At 46.0% G+C, this 23,595-nt stretch overlaps 1 protein-coding gene across 5 annotated transcripts in view; it reads right to left on the reverse strand.

Annotated features, from left to right (window-relative positions):
- LOC124000837 (homeobox protein cut-like 1) overlaps positions 1 to 23,595 on the reverse strand; it is a 266,011-nt gene that overhangs the window by 26,138 nt on the left and 216,278 nt on the right. Inside the window, exons 11-20 of one of the 5 annotated variants that reach the window (XM_046307487.1) lie at positions 22,738 to 22,796; positions 20,821 to 20,869; positions 20,632 to 20,725; positions 15,014 to 15,799; positions 12,398 to 12,478; positions 9,258 to 9,359; positions 8,714 to 8,803; positions 7,753 to 8,252; positions 6,594 to 6,971; positions 4,720 to 4,879 (exon numbers count right to left, since the gene is read on the reverse strand). In XM_046307487.1, the coding sequence (XP_046163443.1) occupies positions 4,720 to 4,879; positions 6,594 to 6,971; positions 7,753 to 8,252; positions 8,714 to 8,803; positions 9,258 to 9,359; positions 12,398 to 12,478; positions 15,014 to 15,799; positions 20,632 to 20,725; positions 20,821 to 20,869; positions 22,738 to 22,796 (2,299 nt within the window). The remainder of the gene's footprint in view (positions 1 to 4,719; positions 4,880 to 6,593; positions 6,972 to 7,752; positions 8,253 to 8,713; positions 8,804 to 9,257; positions 9,360 to 12,397; positions 12,479 to 15,013; positions 15,800 to 20,631; positions 20,726 to 20,820; positions 20,870 to 22,737; positions 22,797 to 23,595) is intronic. The other 4 variants (XM_046307488.1, XM_046307489.1, XM_046307491.1 and 1 more) reach the window with 4 other exon arrangements.

The following is a 23,595-nucleotide window of genomic DNA, read 5'->3' on the forward strand; positions in this document are numbered from 1 at the left end:
TGTGCGTGTACAGTATGTATGCGGTGTGTGTGTGTGTGTGTGTACAGTATGTATGCGAGTAGGTATGTGGTGTGTGTGTGTGTACAGTATGTATGCGAGTAGGTATGTATGTGTGACAGTGGTGTCAGGAGGTGGACACAGACAGATGACTGTGGTGGAGACCTGACGGACAAGTTCACACACACCCCTGGCTGATGGATGAGTCCCTCTCTGTGCTTAAGCCCAATGCTCCAGACGGAGAATAAAAGCTAGAAAATATTTTCATTTCAATACAAGGACAGCAGCCGGGGAGAATTTAATCGGTGGGCAAGGACAGAGGCTCTCCCTGCTCTCAGCGGCCATCAATCAGATCCCACACTGGGACACACACAGGCTACGAAGCGACTGTGAGCGAAGAGTCAAATATTCCTAACATTTCCACAGCCTAATTGTAGCCTAACCAATATCCTAATGGAGATTCAACGAAAAGAAAAGTCTGACATTGACATCAAGGGTGGGTGGCATGTTTTGTATTCAAATTTATTGGAAAGGCTGCTAAACTATTTCCACCTGGCCCCCAGCGTTGTGGTGTACTTACAGTACAATGCCCTTTCACGCCATGCTCCACCAGACGCTTCTTTCGATTGTTATCATCTGTTCGGTAACATTACACAAGTAAATGGAATAAATAAAACAAATTCATTAAATAGATTAGGTCTTGAAAATATGTGAAACCTTAGAGTTGTATGTTAGCTGTGCCTCGTAGCCGAGGCTATATGACAGTGCCATCAACTTGTTTACTTAGCAGACATCACTTGCTGCCTATATTCAGGTAACACATATATTTTAAGAAAATCATGGAATATAAATGAACATTTTAAATTCACTTAGAATAAAAACCTTAGCGTAACAATTTTAGTAAGTAATATGCCACAGTAAAGTTACAGCTTCTTCTGATGTGCGTGCAGGACAGAGGAATAGCAATTCTTACACTATTGTTCTAAATTTAATCACCCTCTTCCACTTCATTCAGTTAATTCAAATTCAAATTCAATTGTGAAGCCGTGGACAATTTAAAGTTTATATTTGGTTTATATCGCCCATTCATTCGGTGATGAAGAACCGTTCATTCAGACCAACACTTTACATGTACCCAAAAGCATAAAGAACCACTGTTCATTCAGGAACCACTTGTGGTGGTCTGGAGCAATGAAGCAGTGATGAAGAACCATTGTTCATTCAAACCACAAATTACATTTAAGTCCCGCGGCATCATCTCAAACGTAATTGAGGAACCACTGTTCATTCAGGAACCACTGTAGGTGGATGTATGCACACACACGGGCATGAAGAACCATTGTTCATTCAGGAACCACTGTAGGTGGATGTATGCACACACACGGGCATGAAGCACCACTGTTCATTCAGGAACCACTGTAGGTGGATGTATGCACACACACAGGCATGAAGAACCACTGTTCATTCAGGAACCACTGTAGGTGGATGTATGCACACACACAGGCATGAAGAACCACTGTTCATTCAGGAACCACTGTAGGTGGATGTATGCACACACACGGGCATGAAGAACCACTGTTCATTCAGGAACCACTGTAGGTGGATGTATGCACACACGGGCATGAAGAACCACTGTTCATTCAGGAACCACTGTAGGTGGATGTATGCACACACACAGGCATGAAGAACCACTGTTCATTCAGGAACCACTGTAGGTGGATGTATGCACACACACAGGCATGAAGAACCACTGTTCATTCAGGAACCACTGTAGGTGGATGTATGCACACACACAGGCATGAAGAACCACTGTTCATTCAGGTACCACTGTAGGTGGATGTATGCACACACACGGGCATGAAGAACCACTGTTCATTCAGGAACCACTGTAGGTGGATGTATGCACACACACGGGCATGAAGAACCACTGTTCATTCAGGAACCACTGTAGGTGGATGTATGCACACACACAGGCATGAAGAACCACTGTTCATTCAGGAACCACTGTAGGTGGATGTATGCACACACACGGGCATGAAGAACCACTGTTCATTCAGGAACCACTGTAGGTGGATGTATGCACACACACGGGCATGAAGAACCACTGTTCATTCAGGAACCACTGTAGGTGGATGTATGCACACACAGGCATGAGGAACCACTGTAGGTGGATGTATGCACACACACGGGCATGAAGAACCACTGTTCATTCAGGAACCACTGTAGGTGGATGTATGCACACACACGGGCATGAAGAACCACTGTTCATTCAGGAACCACTGTAGGTGGATGTATGCACACACAGGCATGAGGAACCACTGTAGGTGGATGTATGCACACACAGGCATGAGGAACCTCTGTAGGTGGATGTATGCACACACAGGCATGAGGAACCACTGTAGGTGGATGTATGCACACACAGGCATGAGGAACCTCTGTAGGTGGATGTATGCACACACAGGCATGAGGAACCACTGTAGGTGGATGTATGCACACACAGGCATGAAGAACCACTGGCATGAGGTGGATGTATGCACACACAGGCATGAGGAACCTCTGTAGGTGGATGTATGCACACACAGGCATGAGGAACCACTGTAGGTAGATGTATGCACACACAGGCATGAGGAACCACTGTAGGTGGATGTATGCACACACAGGCATGAGGAACCTCTGTAGGTGGATGTATGCACACACAGGCATGAGGAACCACTGTAGGTAGATGTATGCACACACAGGCATGAGGAACCACTGTAGGTAGATGTATGCACACACAGGCATGAGGAACCACTGTAGGTGGATGTATGCACACACAGGCATGAACGCAGACACACGCATATGAAAGTATTCATACCCCATGACTTATTCCACATTTAGTTGTGTTACAGCCTGATTTCAAACTGTATTCAATTGTTTTTCTTTTCTCAACCATCTACACACGATATCCCATAATATCCCATAATGAAATTAAAATTTTGCAAATGTATTGAAAATGAAATACAGAAATATCTAATTCACACACCTGAGTCAATACTTTGTAGAAGCACCTTTGGTATCGATGACAGTTGTGAAACTTTCTGTTTAAGTCTCTAAGAGTTTTTCACATCTGGATTGTGCAACATTTACCCATTATTCTTAAAAGAAATATGTGCAAATGTTCTGCAAACCTTATTAACATAGGTATTTTGCGACCTTTTGCGATGATACTCAAAATTAAGCTCAGGTGCTTCCTGTTTCCATTGATCATCCTTGAGATGTTTCTACAACTTGATTGGAGTCTACCTGTGGTAAATTCAATTGATTGGACATGATTTGGAAAGGCACACACCTGTCTAAATAAGGTCCTAAACCAAGCCATGAGGTTGAAGGAATTGTCTGTAGAGCTTCGAGACAGGATTGTGTCTTGTCACGGTATCTCTGTGCATTCAAATTGCCATCGAAAAATGCAATTGTGTTTGTTGTCTGTAGCTTATGCCTACCCCATACCATAAACCCACTATAGGGCACTCTATTCACAACGTTGACATCAGCAAACTGCTCGCCCACACGAAGCCGTACACGTGGTCTGCGGTTGTGAGGCCGGATGGACAGCGGCTTATGGTAGAGAAATTAACATTCAATTTTCTGCCAACTGCTCGGCTGGACATTCCTGTAGTCAGCATGCCAACTGCACCCTCCCTCAAAACTTGATACATTAGTGGCATTGTGTTGTGTGACAAAACTGCACATTTTAGTGTCCTTTTATTGTCCCCAGCACAAGGTGCACCTGTGTAATGATCATGCTGTTTAATCAGCTTCTTGATATGGTACACCTGTCAGGTGGATGGATTATCTTGGCAAAGGAGAAATGCTCACTAACAGTAATGTAAACAAATGTGTGCACAATATTCTTGAGAAATAATATTTTTGTTCCAATTAAACATTTATGGGATATTTTATTTCAACTCATGAAACATGGGACCAACACTTTACATGTTGTGTTAATATTTTTGTTCTGTATACTTTTGTGTCTTGTTGCAAACATGGATTTTTCTTATTCTGTACAGGCTTCCTTCTTCTGTGTACACATATACCTTGTGGTCGGCCCTGTAGGTGCAGTACGTTCTAGCAGTGTGTGTGTATGTCCAGTGTGTGTGTTTACCTTGTGGTCGGCCCTGTAGGTGCAGTACGTTCTAGCAGTGTGTGTGTATGCCTGGTGTGCATGTCCAGTGTGTGTGTGTTTACCTTGTGGCTGGCCCTGTAGGTGCAGTACGTTCTAGCAGTGTGTGTGTATGCCTGGTGTGCATGTCCAGTGTGTGCGTGTTTACCTTGTGGCTGGCCCTGTAGGTGCAGTACGTTCTAGCAGTGTGTGTGTATGCCTGGTGTGCATGTCCAGTGTGTGTGTGTTTACCTTGTGGCTGGCCCTGTAGGTGCAGTACGTTCTAGCAGTGTGTGTGTATGCCTGGTGTGCATGTCCAGTGTGTGTGTGTTTACCTTGTGGCTGGCCCTGTAGGTGCAGTACGTTCTAGCAGTGTGTGTGTATGCCTGGTGTGCATGTCCAGTGTGTGTGTGTTTACCTTGTGGCTGGCCCTGTAGGTGCAGTACGTTCTAGCAGTGTGTGTGTATGCCTGGTGTGCATGTCCAGTGTGTGTGTGTTTACCTTGTGGCTGGCCCTGTAGGTGCAGTACGTTCTAGCAGTGTGTGTGTATGCCTGGTGTGCATGTCCAGTGTGTGTGTGTTTACCTTGTGGCTGGCCCTGTAAAGGCAGGACATTCTGGCCCAGCTCTCCGTTGAGCCAGAGCTGCATGCGGATGAAGGGCTCCCGGCCCTTCTGGGTCAGCTTGCTCCAGGGCTTGGGCCTGGACAGCATGTCGCTCACACTGCCCTGAGACAGGCCCAGCACCTGTAACACGCACACACAGACAGACACACATACATCAGTCAATAAATAATTTTATATATCTGAGCACGCCATCACAGTAAAACAACACTAATGTGTAAGTACACTGCTCAGAACACATGCCATATTAAAGCATAATATTAGCTACAGCAAATCAAACAAAAGGATAGAGTTAAAAAGAAAGCTGAAACAATTGTCCTTACTGTACATTGCATATCGACAATCGGTCAATTCCATGCCAGCATGGCCCGAAAATATCTTCCTTCTGGAGATTCTCACATAGAAACTTTATTGGGATGAAGGATGTTTTTATACACTTTTTACATTTGTAACAGCATTTTTGAGAAAATCATGATGAAAGTGGTAAGACCCAATGATCCGGGAACCGTACATGACATAGACTACCCCTTGGTGTCAACATACTCCTAATAGTGAGCGCTAAATTATGGAATATTGCTACATTCTGAAATACAATATTACTCATGAATTTATCCAACATTAAAACTAGAAATATGAATATCTCAAAAGCACCCTTTTTTGTTGTTGACTTTCTTCATTTTTATGCATATTGTTTTAAACAATATAATCTACAAGTACATCACATTTCCAGAGTGGGCTTTCTGCTACTTTTAAAGTTATGATACATTTTATCACACCAACCAAAACAGTGAATGGGAAAATGGGTTCAAAGCCAACTCCCTCTGCTGGTGATTTGCAGAATGTGCAATGCTACAGGAGGGCTGTGATTGGTTAATGACATATAATGTCATTTCTATGTATAAAATGGGTCATATCATTAACAGTAACAGAGAGTCACTCTGGAAATGAAATGTGTTTGAAGAGTATATTGTTTGAATAAATTCATGTGATACATTTGATTTCATATATAGACATACTGCATACTTGAGAGCACACTACAAGAAGTATAATGACACCAATATGTTGTCTGTATCATGTACGATTTCAATGATCAAAGGGTCTAGGAGGCATGTACATGTCTAAAAAAGGCCTAGAATAGCCTCTCGACTTTCGTCATGATTTCTCCCCCAAAAATGGTGATACAAATGTAAAACACATGTTAAACACCCCCCCCCCCCCAAAAAATGAAGTTATTATCTGAGAATTGCCAGAACAATCTGCGATACCAAAAATATTTTCGGGACATGCTGGCATGTAATCACCCAATTACAAACACTCATGCACTGAGATCATGCACTTATTCCTTCAAACCACTGAGATCTGTACTGTACACCCTGACACCATCTGCTTTAGTTTGTACCAACAGGGTGTATAAAGGAGTTTTTGTTGGTGGAATCCTGGTTGGCAGCCCAATGCTATTAACTAGCTGAGTGCTGAGAGAGACACAGGCTTAGATGTGTTTTAAATGGATGTGACAACTGAAGCTTAGAGGATCACATACGTTTTATGTCAAAGGTGGCGGTTTCCTGTTTACACACAAATCTATTTCCACACGTATGAATGGATTCATGAAGCAAACACACTATAACAGAGAGCTGAGCTAGCATAGGACACCCAGTTTTGAAATGTGCTGACTGAGGGTGGAGGGCAGTTGGGTGGAAATGACAGGAAGGGAGAGAGGCAAGTGGAGCAGTATTACAGGGGGGGATGTGAGTTGACACGAAACTGGCGCAGGATGGGTAAATCAGGCAATATAAGGACATGGGAATGGGGCGGTAGGGTGTCTTGCACACCACACCTTCTCTCCAAAGATGCGCTGGCAGATGCCGTTCTTGGCCAGCTTGTCTTTGACCTGCTGCGTGAGCTCGGCTGTGTCCACCTCTTGGTACATGTAGAACTCGTACTGCTCAGGAGTGAGCGGCGCCACCACAGGCTTGGCTTGTTTGGCTGCGGGGGTCAACAGGGACCCCAGAGGACCCAAGCTTAGGGGAGAGAGACTGCTCTGGGGTGTGTCGGCGCGGCTGGGCCCCTGGGTTTTGGTGCCCCCGCCATGCTCAGAGCTGGCCTGGGAGTACGGGGACTCGGCCCGGGGCCAGTCCTTCCAGTAGTCCAAGGAGGAGATGGAGACGGAGGAGGGTGCCAGCACCGAGGATGAGCCGGCCAGCCGGGGAGGCTTCTGGCGGAGACACAGAGAGGCACAGTCAGTGGGGAAGTGGGGATGGGGCTGGCCACTAAAGGCTAACAGCTAATTGCTAATGGCACAGTCACTGTGGAGGTAGGGCGCTAACCTCTAACGCTAACGTCAAGCTGTCGCCGGCTATGAATAGGCATGAGTGGAAGGTAGGTGGCTTCTCTTCCCCCTACAAAGAAGTAGGACACAGCCACTGTCATTGAATGGATCCAGGGAGGGTATGTGGAGCAGAAGATAGGGGGGGGGAGAGTATGGCGATGATTTCAATGTTGTGAAGAAACGTAGCTCCCATGAGTTGCTGGGTTAGGCCATGTTCTGCCTCTGAGAGCTGCGAGCCTAATATCCGGTTTGTGGTGTTGACATGGACCTCACACACACATACGCACTCCGAGCACCTCGTCCTGAGTGGAGCAGCTGCACGCTACAGATGAACATAGACAATGGCCCTCTGTCTTCTAATACCACTTTCCAGATACATTTCAGTTGCAGGGCTGTGTCAGAAGCTGATTTGAGTGATGGCAACCAACAAAAACAACAGTAGTGCAACAAATCTCAGCAGTTTAAGGAGAAGTAGCTAACAACTTACACGAAAGGCATGTATATGTTCCATCAGAGGGAATGAGCCTTGTGTGTAGAACAGTGATGACTTATAATGATATGACACATTCTCAAAACATTTTGAACATTGTGGCTGGCCCACCGTGGTTGGGAGGTGAGAGAGAGGTCATGAAGGCAGAGAGTGTGTGTGGTATTAATGTTATTGTACCTCCTTGCTGTCCTCCTGACTACGCACATCGTCATTCAGGCTTGCCGTGGCTCCCTGCACCCCGGGGTGCATACTGCTCCACCATTGATCCCTCCAGGAGCCTCGCCCCTGCTTGGTCCCACCATCCATTAGCAACCCTCCTCCTCCCCCGCCTTCTCCCACCACTTCTCCTGCCTCCTTCTTCACCATGGCAGAGTGGAAATCCAGGATGGAGGAGGGAGAGGAGGTTGGGGGGATGGAGGGCTTCTTGAGGGAGAGGGCCAGGGGCGAGTAGGATGCCGGGAGGATTGGCGCGCCCAGGAGTTTGGGGGAGAGCAGGGCCAGGTCGGAGGGGCCCATGGAGGATGCCTTGAGGATGGGCTCCAGGGCGGCCTGCTGGGCCTCCATCTCTCTCCTTGCCTGCTCTAGGATGGAGCGGATGGTCTCGTCTGAGCTGGAGGATCCACCTGAGCCGATACCACCACCACCAATGCTGGACGAGGGAGGGGGCTGGGACGAGTCTACAGCAGGGAGAGACAGAGAGGATAGACATCATCAGACAAGGCTACGAATGCCATCTGCACTCAAACTCAAATGACGCTCCATGGCCACACTGTTTGAAGTAGAGAATAATTCTGTGAGGTTTGGGATTTTCTGTTTGATGTCTGAAGTTCAAAACAAAAGGAAAACGTAACTTTGAAAATAAGTGATTTCTTATAAACATATTTTAAGCGCTTGATAATTTATACAATAACAGTCCATCACTTAAGAATTTCAATACAGCCACATTTGTCTTTCTAATGTGTTTGAGGCTAAAATAACTGCTCCCTAGTAGAACCATATCCCTTAGATTTAAGACATGGACGGTCAAGGAAATGTATTCTCCCTCCCTGACAGAAAAAGGTGGTCTTGCAGTCTGTACTTGGTTTGTATATTCCCGGTGTGGGGCCACACAGTGTGTAAGGTTAAATCCATTCCTCACCAAGTCTGAGACTTTGTGCATATTTTGCAAAATAGTTGCCCATGCCTCGGGGGTAACCTGTCTGTCGTCGCTGTCTGTCCTCCACACCATCTGTAGTGGGTGGCACGGCGTCAAGAGGGGGTTAGCACGAGGGACATCTCTTAGACATTCTAAAGGCAGTGTATGGGGCAGTCGCTAGCACGGTTTGGCATTAGTTATGGCATTGGTCATTTCAGAATAATTGTATGACCAATAAGATACAAATGGGGAAAGCTTGAGTCAACCACATCACATCCTACTGTATGTTCATCCACTTCACGGGATATATGAGGTCAAAACCCTGGGAAGGAAATTTATACTGTAAATGCCCAGTATCCCTATCATTTCTGTACAAGGGGCATGCAGTGTGGTATGAGGGTTGGGGGTCAGACAAGACGCATCAGACAACTATACAGCAAGGTTGAAGTTGGGTTGAGGTAAATTATTTTAGCTCTATCAATAGATAGAAAATCTAAGCAGCTCCTGCTGTAGACTCGTGTCCGTCAGAGAGAGAGCAGCCACTCACCAGCCTTCTGAACCTGCAGCTCTCTCTTGGCCTGTTCCAGGATGGACTTGATGGCCTCATCTGAGCCACTCTCCGAGGTGCGGATCCGCGTGGTGATGTTACCTAGGGAAGGGCAAAAAAGGTCAGGGGTCAATGGACTGTACCAAAGGGAGGGATGGCAGGAGGCAACGGGGATGATAAAATCTTTGGGTAATTAATATACAGTACCTTCGGAAGGTATTCAGACCCCATGACTTTCCACATTTTGTTACATTACACTACATTTGTTACATTATTCTTAGATTTTAAAAAATTAAAAATAAATCCTCAGCAATCTACACACACTACCCCATAATGACAAAGTGAAAACAAGCTTAGACGTTTTTGCAAATGTATAAAAAAAAAAATCAGAAATACATTATTTACATAAGTATTCAGCCCCTTTGCTATGAGACTAGATATTGAGCTCAGATGCACCCTGTTTCCATTGATCATCCTTGAGAGGTTTCTACAACTTGATTGGAGTCTACCTGTTGTAAATGTAATTGATTGGACATGATTTGGAAAGGCGCACACCTGTCTATATAAAGTCCCACAGTTGACAGTGCATGTCAGAGAAAGAAAACCAAACGACGAGGTCGAAGGAATTGTCCGTAGACCTCCAAGACAGGATTGTGTCGAAACACAGATCCGGGGAAGGGTACCAAAACATTTCTGCCGCATTGAAGGTCCCCAAGAACACAGTCAATCATTCTTAAATGGAAGAAGTTTAGAACCACCAAGACTTCCTAGAGCTGGCCGCCCAGCCAAACTGAGCAATCAAGGGAGAAGGGTCTTGGTAAGGGAGGTGACCAAGAACCCGATGGTCACTCTGACAGAGCTCCAGTGTTCCTCTGTGGAGATGGGAAAACATTCCAGAAGGACAACCATCTCTGCAACACTCCACCAATCAGGTCTTTATGGTAGAGTGGCCAGACGGAAGCCATTCCTCAGTAAAAGGCACATGAAAGACCGCTTGGAGTTTGCCAAAAGACTCAAAAACAAGATTCTCTGGTCTGATGAAACCAAGATTGAACTCTATGCCTGAATTCCATGCATCACGCCTGGAGGAAACCTGGCACCATCCCTATGGTGAAGCATGGTGGTGGTAGCATCATGCTGTGGGAATGTTTTTAAGCGGCAGGGACTGGGAGACTAGTCAGGATCGAGGCAGAGAGATCCTTGATGAAATCTACTACAGAGCGCTCAGGACCTCAGACTCAGGTGAAGGTTCACTTTCCAACAGGATAATGACCCTAAGTACACAGCCAAGACAACGCAGGAGTGGCTTTGAGAAAAGTCTCTGAATGTCCTTGAGTGGCCCAGCCAGAGCCTGATCAAACATCTCTGGAGAGACCTGAAAATAGCAACCTGACAGAGCTTGAGAGGATCTTCAGAGAAGAATGTGAGAAACTCCCCAAATACAGGTGTGCCAAGTTTGTAGCGTCATACCCTAGAAGACTAGATGCTGTAATTGCTGCCGAAGATGCTTCAACAAAGTACTTCTGTAAATGTGATATTTCAGTTTTTATTTTGTATAAATGAGCAAAAATGTCTAAAAAACAGTTTTTGCTTTGTCATTATGGGATATTGTGTGTAGAGTGATGAGGGAAAAAAATATTTAAGCAATTTTAGAATAAGGCTGTAACGTAACAACATGTGGAAAAAGTCAAGGGGTCTGAATACTTTCCTAAGGCACTCTGTTGCTAGTATTTTACTTTTGACTACAGTATGTCACAGGTTCACAGTCATAACATAGCCAGTGAAATCTAAAACTGAATGTTTGGAGTTAAGAGAAAAGTGCTACTTTTCCAATAAATATCCAGTAATAAATGTCTCAAGTTTGAGTCTACTGACTGTCTCGTGTCTAAAAGGAACCCAAGGTGACGTTGAACCTTCTCCTTCAGTGAGTTCTGACATCAAACCCCCATGGCTCACCCTGGCAACAGCACCAGTGTGTGTCTGCCGACAATACTCCCCTGGGGGCTCCCTTTACAACACAGCTCAATCCTGTTAACACAAGAGGCCACGGCTACACATGTTCCTCATGAGCGCTGAACAGAACACTTCCAGCAGCCAGCCAGCCAGCCACCCTACGCAACAATGGAAAACAGACTTTGGAGAGACTCCATAAGAAACACAAGACCTGGTGTTTTGGATGGGCTTCAGAAGTGAGGGCTAATTGCTGTTTGGAGCTAAACATGGAGGGGCCTGACAAACGTGGCTCCCGAGCTTCCCGGCTTCCTCGCTCTCATTTGTCCTGAGTGAGTGGTCAGAGTAATTGGGCAAGGTCACGCTCGCTCATGTGTGTGAGTGAGGGGGGGAGCAGCTGGGTACAGGGGGTGAACTGGAAGTAAATCATGACAAAAAAGGGGTCAGACAGGGCAAGGATGAGGGACTCCGTGAGCCCCCCCCCAGCACGTTCTAACTCACACACATACACAGTGATATACACACACGCACAACCATGGTGGTGTACAGGCACAGCTGCCGGGTCATGGGGACAGGATGTTATTATGTTTTTCTAAGGACCTCTGTTTTTAAAGTTAGACAGTTTTGTCAAGGCCACCACTGCCTGTGAAGGAAAAGGGGTTGAAAATGATTGTGTATGTGGCCTTCCGAAGTGCCAAACTGCATGTAAGCACCACACCCATGGCCATTTTCATAAGGCATGAAACACTGCATGGGTTTGGGGAAAGTACATAGCAAAGCATATAAAGGAGCTTTTTTTAAAGCCCAAATTAGACAGGTTTCGCCCTGATGGCAGACAGGGAGAGATTGTGTGGGCTGGTTTGGACTGAACGTTTTAAGACTCGCCCTATGCGTGGAAAGGGTGCCTTTATAACCCTGTCTGCCTAATTCCGTTTCGCCTGAGGTAGAATGTGTCCTTAACCACAGATTTAGGATCAGATAAACTAACCCCTTAATGGGGAAGAAAAAATATCTGACCCTGTACCAGTGGTTAGGGTAAACATCAACCTCCTCCCTTTATTTTCAACCAGACTCCAGGCCAGAAGTGGTAGAGTGACTTTGACAATGGCTAAATGACACAACAAATTGTACAACATAAAAGCCGACCAAAACACTAAACCAACCACGATATGGGAAGGCAAAGAACAGACCTGGCCTCGAGGAGCCTTCGGAGCCGGTTCTTCGCTTCGGAACCTCCTGAAACACTCTGTTCAGGTTCTGGCCTGGGTTCTCTGTTGGAAAACAAGTGGCGACAAATAAGATAAGTGTCAGAACCCTGAACTGCCACATGGCGGTGGATATAACCCCTAGGAACAGATTTAAGATCAGCTTACCAGCTTACTCTCCCTAAATCCGAACTGTTAGAGTGAAAACGCAAAATTGACAATTGATCAGTGTCTAGGAGCAGCTTCATTCTACTCAAATTCAGACATGATATGGTGGTGGTAGTCAGGGCCTTAGCTATATAGAGCTATAGATCTACAATTACTAAACCAACTCCTCAACATCAAGTCATCTGAGCAAAAACCCTAACATTTGGGCAAAACCAATTCAACAAGGACAAAACTTTTAAGTGACTTACTTAAGAACGCAAATATAGCTAGAAGCCATATGGTTCAATATGTCAGAATACAATGCCTGGAAACACACACATGCTCTTTGTTAACACTTTGGCCAAAGTAATACACACAGTAGTAGGTAACAGTATCTTATTGTCCAACAGCCAGAAACAAAAATGGATTGAAGACCAGTCTTAAACTGCCTTCTGAGAACCCTTGAGTCAACCCACATGTTCTACCATTCAAACCCACATGTCAAACTCTCCACATATTCGAGAACAGACATTGATGGGGATTTGGACTCACTGGACCGTGAGTTGTGGGTTCAGTTATTGAGAACATAAATGATTGAAATGGAACGGAACTACTAGCTACAGTGCATAAGAACCACATGACATTTATCCTCAGCATGATTCTATTAAACTTCTGTTGGACTTCTCCCCTGGGCCGACAGGTTTGGTGCTGGCTGCCAGACCAACTCCTTGAAGCCCGTCCAAACAAGTACAATAGACAAGAGTGCAGAGCAACAGTGTGCACATTCATCTACACTCACTACTCTGCTTTAACACAGAGGGGAACAAATTTCGCCCGAGCGCAAACTTTCACATCACCCCTGCCCTGACTGCCAAGTGGGCCTGTGCCGTTTAACGCGGAGAGTCTTGACTGCGGTCGTGTTTCCTAATAACCCGTCTGTTTCGCCTCGCTCTCGTCCAGGGCTGCTGACGGCAGCAGCTCTCATCTGGCCTTGTGACGCTACTGACTGAGCACCACGTTCCAAATGTATCAGTTCCTCACCCAGAGACAGAAAGAGAGAGAGCAGAGGAACAGACACAGCCAGAGGGATGGATACAAAGAGATCAAGAGATTTACGGGGGGGGGGTGTGAAGGAAAGAGAGAGAGCAAAGAGGAGAAATATGGAGTAATTTAATAGGAACCCAATGTACAGGTTGGCGTTTTGTAATCTGTCTCAAATTTGACGTAATTGCTTGTGAAAGTGTCCGCATTATGAGCCGTTTGAGTTGAAGAATGAGGGCTTTGCAGCAGGGGGGCGCAGCTACAGTCTGAGTCGCCATGTGTACTGTCACTACTGTGGGGTATGCTTTCTTCGAAGACTTAAAGCACTATCCTCAGAACATCCTGTTCTGCATGACTGGCACAAACACACTCCACACCCCTCTGCACCACTGCCTGTCCAGACATGCATGTTATTGACTGCGGTTTGAGCCTATTCAGACAGATCTTCCTCTGCAATCTGACGGGATCAGCTTGCCTCCCACTCACTGACTCAACAGTACAGGCTGCATTCCCAAGCAGCAAGCGGCAATGTGCCATTTAAGACGGTAACAAAATCAATAGCAAAAAGCAGTGGGCCGACAGCGCTAAGTGATGGAACCCTGAGTGGCGCGTGACGATGACATCTTGATAGACTAGCTTGTAAATGCTCCCTCCCTCTACCGGGTTTGATTCCTGGGGTGGTTGCTATGACAACGTGCGAAAGACGATAACAACAGAAAGGGAACATGTCTGCGAGGTTAATCTGGGCATTTTAGCAAGCGACATGACTGGCGTCAGGAGCGATAAAGATCGCTGTCCATTCATCAAGGGCCCGGGCTATGGCCACACTGTTGAAGTGTGGGGGGGACATCAAAAGGCCTGTTAAAGAGACAGCGCTACCACCAGTGACCAAAAATGCCCCCGTTTGTGAGGTCAAAGGTTTAAGGTTAGGGTCACGCACTAACTGAGGATCACATTGAACGAGAACGTTCTGAAGTTTGTCTTTTGCTAATCTGAATAGCATCAGTGTGTCCGACAACATTCAATGTACCATTCAGCACCAATTTTCCCATTGAGTACATATATTTGTGGGATAGCACAGCAGGACCATACTGAAGCTACTGTAACACAGAAACAGAACACCTGCCTGAACCTGGGGCCATTCTACTAGCCTCGCATGCAGCCTAATCTCGCATGTTTACATGAATGGAATCAGTGGTAATCAGTCTGGTAAATACGAGGTTACCTTTCTATACTCATATCAGAAATATCTCACCTAGGAATTGGAACTTGATGTGTGATGCAAAGCACCTGGAGGCAAAGACATCACTAAAATATGTGTATATGTGCTCAGCTGTGTGTGTGTGTGTGTGTGTGTGTGAGCAGTTGATGTGTGCTGTGTGAAGTGTGTGTATACATTTCTGTCAGTCTCACCTCTCTGCCTCCCCTGGATGCTGCGCAGTGCCAGAATGTTCTGCTCGTCGGACAGGAACTGCCTCATCTTGTGGAAGGGCTCCTTGCCCCGGATGGTGAGCTTGTTCCAGGGTTTGGGCCTGGCCAGTATCTCACTGACCGAGCCCTGGGACAACCCCAGCACGTAGTGGCCGAAGATCCTCTGCCCAATGTTGTGCTTGATCAGCTGCTCCTTGACCTGCCGCGCTATCTCAGACGTGTCCATGTCTTCGCCTTCCGAGACGCTCCCCGCCCCTTCTGACTGGCTGGGCGAGGGGGCGAGGCCGTTGACATCCGGGCTGCCTGCTGACGGGTGCTGGGATTGCGACTGCAAAGACTGATGGGGTGGTAGGGGGCTGGCTGAAAGGGAGTTATGGGTGGGGTAGTTGGAAGGGGAGAAGAGCAGGGCCTGGCCGGAGGCAGACACGGAGTCCTGCAGGGCTTTGGAGTAAAAGGTCTGCATGAGCTGGCGCTGCAGCAGGGAGTTGAGCACCACCTTGCCCCCCAGGGGGAAAGCGGTGCCCGCCGACGCCAGAGAGGAGGGGCTGAAGAAGTCCTGCCCACCCAGCCCGCCACTCGTGGGCGAGAAGTGGTGTGTGCCATTGGCGGCAGTGACAGGGGTGGTGTCGGAGGAACCACCTGAGCCAGTGCGCAGGAGGAGCTGAGAGGAGGGAGGGGGAGGGGAGCCCTTCAAGTTGGTGCCCATGGGTGTGGTGCAGAGACGCTGTTGTCCCTCGGATGACTCTTTGACCTTTCGCTCTCTCAAACCTGTGTAGCCAGATAAAACATGACACAGATCAATAAATCATGTGGCATCAATAAAGTCCAAAATAAAAACAAAATATCTAGACTGGGGGGTGCAGTGTACTCCAGTGGAGTAGCATAACATTAGAGTGGAGAGGCACTGATGGAGTGTGTGTATTTTCCAGTTGCACTTCTGGCTGTGGAAAGGGACACTGAGCAGTAGTGAAGGGAAGCATCTGGCAGGCATGTCCCAGGATATGGACACATGCAAAGGTGCCTAGCTTACCTGCTGTGTGGTGTTTGCCCTGCCTACCCTCCTTTAACCTGCCCCTGCATCTCACCATCTCCAGGCCACCACTCACTAAAGGTAGAGTTGGGATTCACATATTTCATGATGGGTTATCCTCAGTGGTGTGTGTGCCTGTGGTGTGTTCATCAGAATGTGGGGACAGGGCCCTTCCGGGTGGCACACGGGTCTAGGGGCACATTGCAGTGCTAGCTGTGCCACCAGAGGATGCGCGCTGTGTTAAGACCTTCGTCTCTCCCGAGGCCGTACGGGAGTCGTAGCGATGAGACAAGATAGTAACTACTAACAATTGGATACCACGAAATTGGGGAGAAAAGGGGGTTAAAATAAAAATACATAAATGTGGAGCAAAATTTACTATACAGCAATGATAAACAATGGCTGCCAAGCAATAATTGCTCTTCACGTACTTTTCCTTGTGCGCTTTGATTAATGTCAGGTATAGCCATAGGCCCAACACCATTGCAAAAGAGACCATGATCATCAGGCATTTAGTTATTCTCATGAAACTGATAACATGTTACAATCATTAACATGAATTAATCCAAAATCACATTGGGAAGTAACCAAGTAAGATGCCGGTCCGACCTGTATCCAAACAGCATCTTTGGTTTCACAGACATGATCTGGTAGGACAACGAGAGATCCCATTAGGAATACAAATGAAATGCTTCATTTTCGAGGGCGGGGGAGGGAGGAGACCCTTAAGCCAATTAGGATGACATTTCCAGAGCGACCGAGTGGTAAAGAGCACATTGGTAGGAGAGACTAACGGGGCTTCATTAGCATACTGGATCACTTTGTCTCCACCAGCGTCTGACCTCCAGTGGCCCCATTCTCCTCGCCCAGGGTGGGCTGCACTCTGCCCTCCACTACCCCCGCCCCCCAACTGCAATCTGTGTTGTCACAGATGCACTACCCAAACAGCCCTGGGAAGCAAGCAAACTGACCTTAACCCGTAAAGATGAGATGTAGCCTCCAAACACAAGCAGGGGTCGGTACCTGTTTGTCTAGTTAGAGACCCCTAGCGTGTGGTGTGGTTAGGGACCCCTAGCCTGTGGTGTGGTTAGGGACCCCTAGCCTGTGGTGTGGTTAGGGACCCCTAGCCTGTGGTGTGGTTAGAGACCCCTAGCCTGTGGTGTGGTTAGAGACCCCATAGCCTGTGGTGTGGTTAGAGACCCCTAGCCTGTGGTGTGGTTAGAAACCCCTTAGCCTGTGGTGTGGTTAGAGACCCCTAGCCTGTGGTGTGGTTAGAGACCCCTAGCCTGTGGTGTGGTTAGAGACCCCTAGCCTGTGGTGTGGTTAGGTCATTTTTTGGAGAGGTCAAATCTTGGAGTTTAGGGTAAAATAAACTTTAGGGAGAGATTTTTAAAGAGAATCATGAGGTAAACAGAACAGAAAGCTAAAGCTCTCCAAAGTGAGAGACACTTATTTTTCTTCAACTGAAAAAAGGCAAACGGACCACCAGCAGGTGTAAAACTAGTACCAAAAGGTTGGTATTGCACACCAAGGACCTACAAGTCCCCGATCTTTTCATCCCCAGAGTCTAAGCAGTTGGGTAGCAGATGTAAAGTCAAGGCGTTTAGAGAAATGGAGATAACAAGGAACTTCAAAAAGCGATCCTGTTGAAATGTATTACAGAAAATGTTACAGTATCTCTCAATGAGATAAATCGAGAATCCAGACAAGACGAGTACCGCGCTGAGGAAGCAGCAGCACTTCAATCGTAATGGTGTGAGCAGACTGTCTGCATCGAACCCTTCAATTCAAATCTATTATACATTAACGGGCCAGACAGATACTTTTTTTCCTTTGTATCAAACGTGGGAGTGGAAACAGTTGACACATTCTTTAGAAGTGTGTCTCTATACTTGTAGAACAGAAAAAGCTCCAAGAGAGAAAACCGTCTTTCCATTGAGTCTAACAGTCTCTTCTTTTGCTGGCAGAGATAGCTGGCGCTACTTCCTGTTTGACTACTGGACTTCCTGTCTATAACCCCTCTAGGTGACTGACAGAGTAAAGAAACAAAAGGACTGTGTGTCCTTTTAGGTTTGAAGCACCCTGGCACACACACAGAGGCACAGGCCCATGAAGGCTAATGATGTACTTTTTCTCCCCATTACAGTCTGGTCTGGGGTAACTTCAGCTCAGACAATGTGTACACTATCAAAAAGCTCTTTGTGACAGATATCCTTCAGTCTCAGGATTGTAGACAAGGAGACTTAACAGATGAAAAAAAGCCATTAAGTTTGTGAGTTTGTGTGTTTATGAGTGTACGTCTATGGGTCTGTGTAAGGCCACTGAATATGGGGTATGCGGTTCAAAGAGCTGGCATGTCGTGACAAGAGAGGACGATAAGGGATCACAGATCACAGGTGGAAAACTAGGGCTCTGTGTATCACTGAATTAGGCTCAATGAGTTCAACAAAACATCAGCCATCTCTTTGTAAACAACTCTATCAGTGCTTACGGGCCTGTTCTGTACCAGCCTTTGAATAAGACCTTGACAGAGGGCAGTTCACACCAGGAATTGACTTTGTGGTTGTGTCTACATGTATATCACAAAGAAAAAAACTGCTGAAATCTGATTAGCTGTTCTGATACTGGTTAACCCTTTACACGTGTGGAAATTGGCCTATAGGGCTAATTTAAATGTTTTTTCTTACAGAATAAATATGAAATGCATAACCCTGGTAGAAAGTGAAAAGGAACAATTTGGAGATCATGGGGAAATGATTTGCGTTCACTTGCACTGCATTTATTTTACTTTACTGCACCGCATTTGCTTAATATCAAAATGTGAAAATACTGTGATTAAGACAACAACAAAAAGACAAAGGGAACTGGTGTCAATGCACTGATGACTCAAAGAAGAGTCTTCAACTATAAGGTGTACTATTCAGCTCTCCTAGCTGTGCCGTTGAGGGTATCTAGAGCAAGCACACTTAGTTGTTTTGGTTGGAAAACAACCTGGCATCCCCGCCATCACACAATTACTGTTGTTGCACACAGTCCATTATAAATCGCAATCTGGGTCAGGTGGTCATCATGTGAAGGCTTGTTCTATTGCCAACCTGACTAGCTAAGTTATAAAATACGATATTACAGTGTTACGCTTTCACAATGAAATTTAGGGAAACAGATTGTAATTTTGTTACGAATAGAAATGAGTGATGAGTGCATTCAGGTGTGTGTGCCGCAGCGAATTTTCTTCACAATAGTCGAACATAGGCTCATTCTGGGTATGATGCCATGTCATCTTGTAACTGTACATCAAACATAGTGATCATAAACATTGATACTGTATATGATAGGAGTTTTGTGATATGAAATTTTTAAGTGCACATTTGGATTCACGCGTGTTTGGCTTGCTTATATGACATCAAAGCGGTAGTTATTATAATCCTCAACGTCTCATCTTTCAAAAATATACTGAACAAAAAAATAAACGCAACATGCAACAATTTCAACAATTTTAACGGAGTTACAGTTCATAAGGAAATCAGTCAATTTAAATAAATAAATTAGGCCCTAATCTATGGATTTCACATGACTGGGCAGGGGTGCAGCTGTGGGAAGGCCCACCCTCTTGGTAGCCAGGCCCAGCCAATCAGAATGATTTTTTCTCCACAAAATACTACTCAGTTTCATCAGCTTTTCAGGTGATGAAGAAGCCGGATGTGGAGGTCCTAGGCTGGCGTGGTTACACATGGTCTGCAGTTGTGAGGCCGGTTGGACGTACTGCCAAATTCTATAAAACGATGGTTGGAGGTGGCTTATGGTAGAGAAATTAACATTAAATTATCTGGCAACAGCTCTCGTGGACAATTGCACGCTCCCTCAAAACTTGGAGACATCTGTGGTATTGTGTGACAAAACTGCACATTTTAGAGTGGCCTTTTATTGTCCCCAGCATAAGGTGCACCTGTGTAATGATCATGCAGTTTAATCAGCTTCTTGATATGCAACACCTGTCAGGTGGATGGATTATCTTGGCAAAGTAGAAATTCTCACTAACAGGGAACACTAACGTCAGTTGGCAAGTTTCCAGGTTGCAAAGAAACTACATAGTCCACAGGAGATGTCTGATTGATGTGCGTGTCCCTGTATGCGCGTGTCCCTGTATGCGCGTGTCCCTGTATGCGCGTGTCCCTGTATGCGCGTGTCCCTGTATGCGCGTGTCCCTGTATGCGCGTGTCCCTGTATGCGCGTGTCCCTGTATGCGTGTCCCTGTATGCGCGTGTCCCTGTCCGTGTATGCGCGTGTCCCTGTATGCGCGTGTCCCTGTATGCGCGTGTCCCTGTATGCGCGTGTCCCTGTATGCGCGTGTCCGTGTATGCGCGTGTCCCGTGTCCCTGTATGCGCGTGTCCCTGTATGCGCGTGTCCCTGTATGCGCGTGTCCCTGTATGCGCGTGTCCCTGTATGCGCGTGTCCCTGTATGCGCGTGTCCCTGTATGCGCGTGTCCCTGTATGCGCGTGTCCCTGTATGCGCGTGTCCCTGTATGCGCGTGTCCCTGTATGCGTGTGTTGGTGGCTTGAAGGACTCACTACTCAGCTCACTGTTGTTCAGGCGCAGGGAGGAGCTCTCAGAATGCAGGCCTCGACTCTTCTCCAACAACAACTCCAGAGGCTTCTTAGAGTCCTGACACAGAGTACATTGTTAAACATTGTTTTGATAAGATATACTGTCTAAATATTGTTCAAATCCAACTCAAATGCAACATTCAGCCTCCATACCTGTGCTGAAGAGTAGTTTGAAGAGCCGAACTCTACTGACTTGCGGAAACTGTAAAGCAAACAAGGGAAAATGGACCACTTGATTACTGCACCCACTACAAAAAGGAGATCACAAATAGACACAGCACCATAGGACTGAAATATATCTGCTACCAGCCCCAGAGAATATCTAAATCAGAGGCAAAGCGATACGTCACAAAGAGAGTCGGCTCAATACAAGTCCTTCACTCCTCTCTGACCATTGAAATCTGATAATGCAATGAAATCCTTAGAGCCAATCATAGTAATTAAAATGGGTTATTCAATCATGTGCTGGGTGCCAATTGGATTCCAGGCGATATTATCTATAAAAGGAAAAAGCGTCTATGAAAAGGTTGGGAGGCAAATAAAGACACTTTGGTCTATTAGGAGAGGAATGCTTCCCCTTGGGATTCCAGGCGGGATATCAATACAAATTCACACAAACTGCTCTTTGGCTGACCATCATAGTGGCTCGAAAAACTCTCACAAACAGAACCATTCACTGATACTACCTTTATGACTTCTTCCAATTGGGAAAATAATGCCTGAAAATCCAGTTACCAAATTAATGTCCAGACGGCCCCTTTCTCAGATGAGCGGAGATTGTTAAATCCTGGCAAGACAACGCCCCAGTTCCCTAAACATGGGCAATTATCTTATCTGCCAAACTTAACATTGTCAGCCTTCTTGTTACTGGCTTGGACCGAGATAACACACAACACAACACCAAACAACGGAAGAAACTGTTCACCGTCTTGAGATGCCAGACCAGAAACGCTAGAGCTTATACAAGCCACGGACATGAATGTTGTTAATGAGTGAAGATTAAAAATGACATTTAGCATAACAGATTTCCTTGGTTTATTCAACCTTTTTTATTTTAACAAATGTAATTTACTGAGCTACCGTACACAATATATTTCCCAACTGCAATCAATGGTTTCAAAAGAGTTACCTTTAAAAGTAGCTCTACTTTTAAAAGAAACAAGACCATGTCAATAAACCCACATGTGGGGAGAAAGCATCCCAGTACATACCCCTTTAATGAGTCTACAGCACAGCCATGTTAGCATCCCAGTACATACCCCTTTAATGAGTCTACAGCACAGCCATGTTAGCATCCCAGTACATACCCCTTTAATGAGTCTACAGCACAGCCATGTTAGCATCCCAGTACATACCCCTTTAATGAGTCTACAGCACAGCCATGTTAGCATCCCCGTACATACCCCTTTAATGAGTCTACAGCACAGCCATGTTAGCATCCCAGTACATACCCCTTTAATGAGTCTACAGCACAGCCATGTTAGCGTCCCAGTACATACCCCTTTAATGAGTCTACAGCACAGCCATGTTAGCATCCCAGTACATACCCCTTTAATGAATCTACAGCACAGCCATGTTAGCATCCCAGTACATGCCCCTTTAATGAGTCTACAGCACAGCCATGTTAGCATCCCAGTACATACCCCTTTAATGAGTCTACAGCACAGCCATGTTAGCGTCCCATCTCCAGAACCCAAAACATCCAAGTCAGATAAGAAAGCACTGGCAAACAGAGGTTGAACGTAAAGGCCCACTGTCCTATCAAACTAGCTTCTCTGATAAGCACTGCCAGTGCTTAGCCAATAATACTCGGACTCTACGCATCCACATTCAAGGGCTAAATCTAAAGGTTAATGATAGTCTTGAGGGTGGTTTGGCAGAGTGTCCAAATGGCTTTAGAGTGAATCCGTACCGACCCGACCTTGGACGAAGCCACGTCTTACATACTTGCACCGGTGTCATCACAAGTTTAGGCTCGGAATGAATTTATCCTGGTTAATTTGGATGGTTTATTGAACTGACGCCTGTGGCTGAGGGGAGGAAAGGCAGACAGAGGGAAAATGAATTAACCTGAGCTCTTTCTTGATGCCTTCGTAGTCTGCCTGCTCCTGCAGTTTCTCCTCCAGTTGCTGAGTGGAGAGAGAGACACTTCGTTACTCTCAAAGTAGCGAGGACCAATGCATGGGGAAGCAAACATTTGGGGAGTCAATGTATACTCTTCAAAGAGTATCTTACCCCCCCAACAAACAAAAAAAACTAGCACTTGTCTTTTCCTACTAGCACCGACTTTGCTGACTTCTTTATTGAGGAGAAATGTACTACAACTGTGATGTGGCTGTGTCACCTAGTTATCTTACGTGAGACAGACAGTCGCTCTGTATAAGAGAGTCTGCTAAATAACTCAAATGTAAATGTAGAATAAGTTCGAGGAGTCCCAGTGTATTAGCATGTGCACATTGTAGATAGCTCAGTGCATTGGAACATGTACATAACAACTCTACTCATTTGTCTTTCTGCAGTCTAAAAACACATCACCGTGCAGCTACACTTGTCGTGACAAATTCCAATAGAGAAGCTCTACAGCAGAGGTAGGCAACTACAAAAGTCCTAATTGTATATATCAAAAATAAATCACTGAGGCCGGTTTTGGCCCGCGGGCCGCCTGTTGCCAACCCCTGCTCTACAGTCTCTGTGCATAAAGCTCACTGTGCATGACATGTCTGTTCAGTCTCCATGGATACAAAGACGTGTCAGTCAAGTCCTAAATGTAGAGTCTTGTGTGAGGTGCCCTGCAGAGTTCAGAAAACCACTGTGACGTTTAGGGAGAGAGGGTTCAGGGCTATGCATTAGTCAGAGGGTCCTGACATGTTTCATTTTGTAAATGACTGTTTTTCTGAGTTCAAGCTGAAAGGTAGAGCTTATCTTGTA

The sequence above is a fragment of the Oncorhynchus gorbuscha genome, linkage group LG16 (assembly GCF_021184085.1).
Source record: "Oncorhynchus gorbuscha isolate QuinsamMale2020 ecotype Even-year linkage group LG16, OgorEven_v1.0, whole genome shotgun sequence".
NCBI classification, from domain to species: Eukaryota; Metazoa; Chordata; class Actinopteri; order Salmoniformes; family Salmonidae; genus Oncorhynchus; species Oncorhynchus gorbuscha.